The sequence below is a fragment of the Sus scrofa genome, chromosome 17, assembly GCF_000003025.6.
Source record: "Sus scrofa isolate TJ Tabasco breed Duroc chromosome 17, Sscrofa11.1, whole genome shotgun sequence".
NCBI lineage: Eukaryota > Metazoa > Chordata > Mammalia > Artiodactyla > Suidae > Sus > Sus scrofa.
In genome coordinates, this window is record NC_010459.5 from 29,078,615 (window position 1) to 29,084,614 (window position 6,000).

Sequence of the window (6,000 nt, forward strand, 5' to 3'; positions counted from 1 at the left end):
ACGAATCCGACTAGGAACCATGAGGTTGCGGGTTCGGTCCCTGCCCTTGCTCAGTGGGTTGACGATCAGGCGTTGCCGTGAGCTGTGGTGTAGGTTGCAGACGCGGCTCGGATCCCGCGTTGCTCTGGCTCTGGCGTAGGCCGGTGGCTACAGCTCCGATTCAACCCCTAGCCTGGGAACCTCCATATGCCGCGGGAGTGGCCCAAGAAATAGCAACAACAACAACAACAAAAGACAAAAGACAAAAAAAAAAAAAAAGAAACAGACTCAGAGATATAGAGAACAAACTAGTGGTTACCAGTGGCAAGGTGGTGGGGGGGGGTGCGGATAGTGGTTGGTGATTAAGAACTAGAAACTGTTACGTAAAAAATAAGCCATAAGAATATATTACACAGCACAGGGAATATTGCCAATATTTTATAATAACTAAAATGGAACATAACCTTTAAAAACTCTGCAGCACACTATGTTGTATACCTATAACTTACATTGTACATCAAGTCTACCTCAATTTTAAAAAAAGAAACAGGCACCAAGTTTAAAGGGAGCACTGACACATGTTGAGCCTAGAAAACTGTACCTTCACGGAGCTGGTTGTGCTGTGGAAAAAAAATGTACATTATGGTGACTGCGACAAAAGGCAGATTTCCAAGCTGTAGGTTAATCAGCCTTGACCCAGAGGGACGGAGTTCCCAGGGTTTCCTGCGTCCAGAGGACTAGGGTCCCACCGAGGGAGCAACAGCGATGGTTCACATTCACATCTCTCCCCGGCGCTCCTCCCACAGGGGGGCTGGCTCTGCCTGAACCCAGCCCTCTGCAGGTATCAGTTTGAGCGAGCGCTTTGACAGAACCACGCAGAAGCATCAAAATGTCAAGCCGGACACATAGACCATTTAGTACGAGCTGTAAAGAATTTCAGTGTACGGTGTTCCCGTCATGGCGCAGTGGTTAACGAATCCAGCTAGGAACCACGAGGTTGCGGGTTTGGTCCCTGCCCTTGCTCAGTGGGCTAGGGATCCAGCGTTGCTGTGAGCTGTGGTGTAGGTTGCAGAGGCGTCTCGGATCCCGTGTTGCTGTGGCTCTGGCGTAGGCTGGCGGCTATAGCTCTGAATAGACCCCTAGCCTGGGAACCGCCATATGCCGCGGGAGCAGCCCTAGAAAAGGCAAAAAGACAAAAAAAAAAAAAAAAAAGAATTTCAGTGTAATAAACATGACTGGTCCTTCCCTGGGGGGACTTTCATGTGCATTACAGCTGCCAGAGCTCCGGAGAAGTTGCCCTGAGGTGGGCCCGCCTCCCGCAGGGCCAGCTGCTCCTCCCAGTGGCTTAGCAAGCTGGTCACCAGGTGGTAGAGGCCAGGACTAGACCACTCACATTTTCATGTGTGTGACACATGGAAACAAACAGGTGTCCAAGCTGCTTGCATTCGTCTCTACCAAGAGTTAGTATCCTGAATTAAGGGAACTGAGAGTGCATTTTGAACTCTGTCAAACAGTTGAGTGAGTATTGGTGTCGTGGGCTTGATGGGGTTAGTACTTTAACCTCCTAGCTGACAATGTCCTCTTACCTTGGATCCTCTGCTTCAGCTTGGCTGCAGGCGCCCCGCTGCCCACGCCACCACTCTGCTCCCCAGAGTCCTGCCTCCTGCTCTGGCAGACCCCCCAGCTGGAGCCCAGCTCTTGAGCCAGGGGTCAGCCTGTCCCTGAAGAGCCAACAATGTGCTTGGGACCCTTCCACCAAAGCATCAGCAGATGGCTCAGGCCATGGTTATGGTGGCCTTTGCGCTTTTGGCTTTCTTTTTTTTTTTTTTTTTAAGGACCACACCTGCAGCATATGGAAGTTCTGAATCGGAGCTGCAGCGCTCAGCCTACACCACAGCTACAGCAACACCAGATCTGAGCTGCATTTGTGAAACTGCACTGCTGCTCATGGCAATGCTGGATCCTTAACCCACTGAGCAAGGCCAGGGGTTGAACACCCATCCTCACAGAGACTATGCTGGGTTTTGTGGGGGTTTTTTGTCTTTTTTTTTTTTTTTTTTTTTTTTTTTTGCTATTTATTGGGCCGCTCCCGCTGCATATGGAGGTTCCCAGGCTAGGGGTTGAATCGGAGCCGCAGCCACTGGCCTACGCCAGAGCCCAGAGCCGCAGCAACACTGGATCCGAGCCGTGTCTGCAACCTACACCACAGCTCACGGCAACGCCAGATCGTTAACCCACTGAGCAAGGGCAGGGACCGAACCCGCAACCTCATGGTTCCTAGTCGGATTCGTTAACCACTGCGCCACGACGGGAACTCCTATGCTGGATTCTTAACCCACTGAGCCACAACAGGAACTCCTGCTTTTTGCTTTTAAAATGAATGAATGGAATGAATGTAAAACCCTTGGCCTCTCAGTGATTAACATGAGCTCATGGTAAAAAGGTTAGTCTGATCACCCTTCTTTTTTTTTTCTTTTTCCCAGAACTTAAGTTATTTCTTTGTTTTACAGGCATGAAAACAAAAAGAACCTAACTACCAATTTAAAGTCTAAAGGTAAGAGAGAGAGCCGGAGACCAGATTCTCATTTTGTGTTTTAACTAAAAGGATGCTTTGTGATCTCTGTTGTCATCCACACCCTTGTGGGAGCAAAGCCTGCCTGTGGTCACCCTGGGTTGGGGGGAGCAGGCCACCTCTCAGTGCTTGTCTCCAGCAGCAGGGCCGGGTCTGTAGGCCACAGTGTGTGCAGGCGTAGCATTGTAATGTGCAAGTGTGAATCTGCAGGGGATCCTGGCCTCTTCCTCCATGTATTCCCTACAAAATGTTTCTTGCTTCTGTCCCCATCTTCACTTTTCCTGCCCACCCTTCCCCACTCCCGCCTGCCCTCCACCTGGAGGCCTCCGGCCTCTACATCCTCATTTAGGTTCTGCCTGCAGGGGAGGCATCACGTTGCCCCCACCGCCTACAGGGCTGTCATCTGGCCGTGCCTGCTCCAGCCCCGATCCCGGGGTCTCGTCCCCATGGGTCCAGCTTTCTCTGTGCTCAGCACTGTACTGCTGCCTTTGCTCATGCCTTTCCTTCTCTGACATTCCTCTCCCTTTTCCTCTGCCCAGGAGCTCCTGTGTTTCCATCAATGCCCTCCTGCCACACCAGCACTGTGTCCCTTGCGAGTTTGAGTTCCCTCCACTCCTGTCTCTTAAACCCCATTCCCAGCTGAGAGTGTGGGTCTGAGTCACATGACCCGGGAGTGCTCCTGGCCTGACCACCCACTGCCCCTGTGATTGTGGCCGGTGACAACCTCTCTGCTTGGGTTTGCTCATTGAAACAGAGACATTACTACTCACCTTTCCAGGTTGGTGCTAGGATCAGATAGGGTCCTACATAACAAGTCATCTCAGGAGTTCCCATTGTGGCTCAGCGGGTTAAGAACCCAACTACTATCCATGAAGCTGTGAGTTTGATCCCCGGCCTCTCTCCGTGGGTGAAGGATCTAGCATTGCAGAGAGACGCACCATCTGTGCAGTGCTGGCCTGCGTCCTTGTGCCTGGTCAGGTGCACCCTCAGGTCCCTATTAGGCTTTCGTAGACCAGGGCAGATTCAGCCTATTAGTCAGAGCTCAGAGATGTTGAGCAGCTGTCTGGTTTTCTCTTCCAGCCTTTTGGGGTGAGTCCGATGACAGTAACTCAGACATCGAAGCTGCTTTGCGTCCCAGAAACCATAACACATCCACTGATGATTTTGATGATTTTTATGACTTATAAACTGTAACATCTATTGGAAATAAAGTGTTTAAGCAAACTCTAAAACCCTGTGTTCAGATGTGATGTTCAAAATCAATGTGTCCTCTTAAATTTATTAATTGTTTAATACGAAAACTTGGGATCATAGTGTTATTCCAGTGAATTTCATGACATAAATAGGAACTAGCATATTCCTTTTTCAGTGTTATCAAAAAGCAAAGTGATGAATACAATGCCCATCAAAATCCATTTGGTTTCTTTATAGAAATTGACAAGCTGATTCTAAAACTCATGTGGGGGATCCAGCATTGTCACAGCTCTGGCACGGGTTCAGTTCCTGGTCTGGGAACTTCTGCATGTGTGGGCGCAGCCAAAAATAAATGAAATAAAATTCATTTGGAAATTCAAGGGACTCAGAATGGCCAAAACCATCTTGGAAAAGTTGGAGGACTCACATTTTCCAATTTTTAAATTTACTAAAATGCTGCAGTGTCTAAGACAGTGTGGTACTGCGTGAAATATTGATTTATATATAATCTAGAATTGATAATCCAGAAGTAAACTCTTAAATTTATGGTCAACTAGATTTCAGTAATGGTGCCAAGACCAGTGAGAAAAGAATGATATTTTCAACAAATGATGCTGGAACAACAGGAAGGACAGCCTCACGCAAAAGAATTAAGTTGGGGAGTTCCCTGGTGGCTTACCTGGTTGAGGATCTGGCACTGTTGCCGCTGTGGCACGGGTCTGGTCCCTGGCCCTGGAACTGCGGCATGCCTTAGGCGTAGCCAAAAAAACACAAAAGAGTGAAGTTGGATCCCTTCCTCCCACTGTGCGCAAGCAGCAACTCAAAATGGATCAAGGACCTCAGTGTAAGAGCTGAACCATCAAACTCTTAGAAAACCTAGGGGTGAATCCTTGTGACCTCGCAATAAGCATAGTTTCTTAGATGAGACACCAGAAGCACTAACAGCAGAGAAGAACACTGTCAGGATCACAAAAAGGAAGGAAGGAAATTGTCACAGAGAAGACAAGAGACGTGACGACCCAGTGAGATGTGGGACCCTGGGTGGGGTCCTTGGACAAAACAGGACATGGATGGAAAATGTGGTGGAATCCAAATAAAGTCTTGAGTTGATGATAACATCCAGTGTTGGTTTCGTAGTTTTGACAGATGCACAGAAGAAATGTGAGGTGAGAGGAATGTACCTTCAGGGGAATCTGAAACTGGGTAAAAGGTACACAAGAACTCTCTGTATCATCTTTGCAACTTCCTTGTAAATCCAGAATTATTCCACACACACAGAAGCCCAGCAGTCAACATTACTGACTTTTGGGGGACACACCCTTCCTGATTGTTTCTATGCATATCAACCTTTTAAGATTCTTAGGGAGTCCCTCCTGCGGTATAGCAGGTTAAGGATCTGGCATTGCCACAGCTCGTATTTGATCCCCTGTCCTGGAAACACATATGCCTTGGGTGCGGCCAGGAAAAAAAAAAAAAAAAAAACTTAAACATTTTTAAATTTAAATCTTACCAAGTGTAAACAATTTATACCCACTAAGAAAACAAAACAAGTCCTTCAGCCAGGATGCTGACTAGATGTTGCCAGTGATGCTGACGGAGTGTACAGAGTCCTGCCTCTGAACACCTAACTGGAGCTGATGTGCCGTGTGCGCTGATGGTCCAGAAGGAAGCGTGGGTGGGTGCTGGCCCTCACCACTGCTAACCTGCCTTGGCATAGCCAGTAGTGTCAGCAGGCCTGGAGCCCAAGACTGTTAGCAAGCAAAGTTTTCAGCTAAAATTTAAGGCTTTTTTTTTTTTTTCTTTTCAGTGACTTTCTGTTTATCTCCAGTGACCCTGGTTTAAAATGTAAAGACATGATAGAAAGTTTCCTTTTTAAATACATTTTCAAGAAAAGAAGAGAATTGACTTTTAACATATATGAAGAAAATGATAGTGCGAGTGACAGACAGGAAGGCAAGACTGGGTGGATGGAGCCGGGAGGTCTGCTCTGCTCACCACACAACTCCCTGACCTACTGTAGGGTCCCCCAGGGTTAAGCTCATTGCGGGGGGCGGCATACCCATGCCCTGGCTTGTCTTGCTTTCCAGGTAAGGGCAGAAGCATAGCTTAAGTTGATAAACTGTTTTCTTTTACTCTCAGATGACTGTCATGCTCCCAAGACATGTGACACCAGATGTGTGGGCTCTTCTCCACATCAGCCCATTCTCTCGTACAGCAGCCTGTCTGGCCATTCAGTTCAGTTCTGACACTAACCA

The 6,000-nt window shown here is 48.1% G+C and overlaps 1 protein-coding gene across 1 annotated transcript in view; it reads left to right on the forward strand.

Moving 5' to 3' along the window:
- The window catches only part of KIZ (kizuna centrosomal protein), a 107,267-nt gene extending 103,484 nt beyond the window's left edge, over positions 1-3,783 (forward strand). The window contains 2 exon segments of the mRNA XM_021078396.1: positions 2,490-2,533; positions 3,632-3,783. Coding sequence (XP_020934055.1) covers positions 2,490-2,533; positions 3,632-3,738 — 151 coding nt within the window. The 3' untranslated portion in view covers positions 3,739-3,783.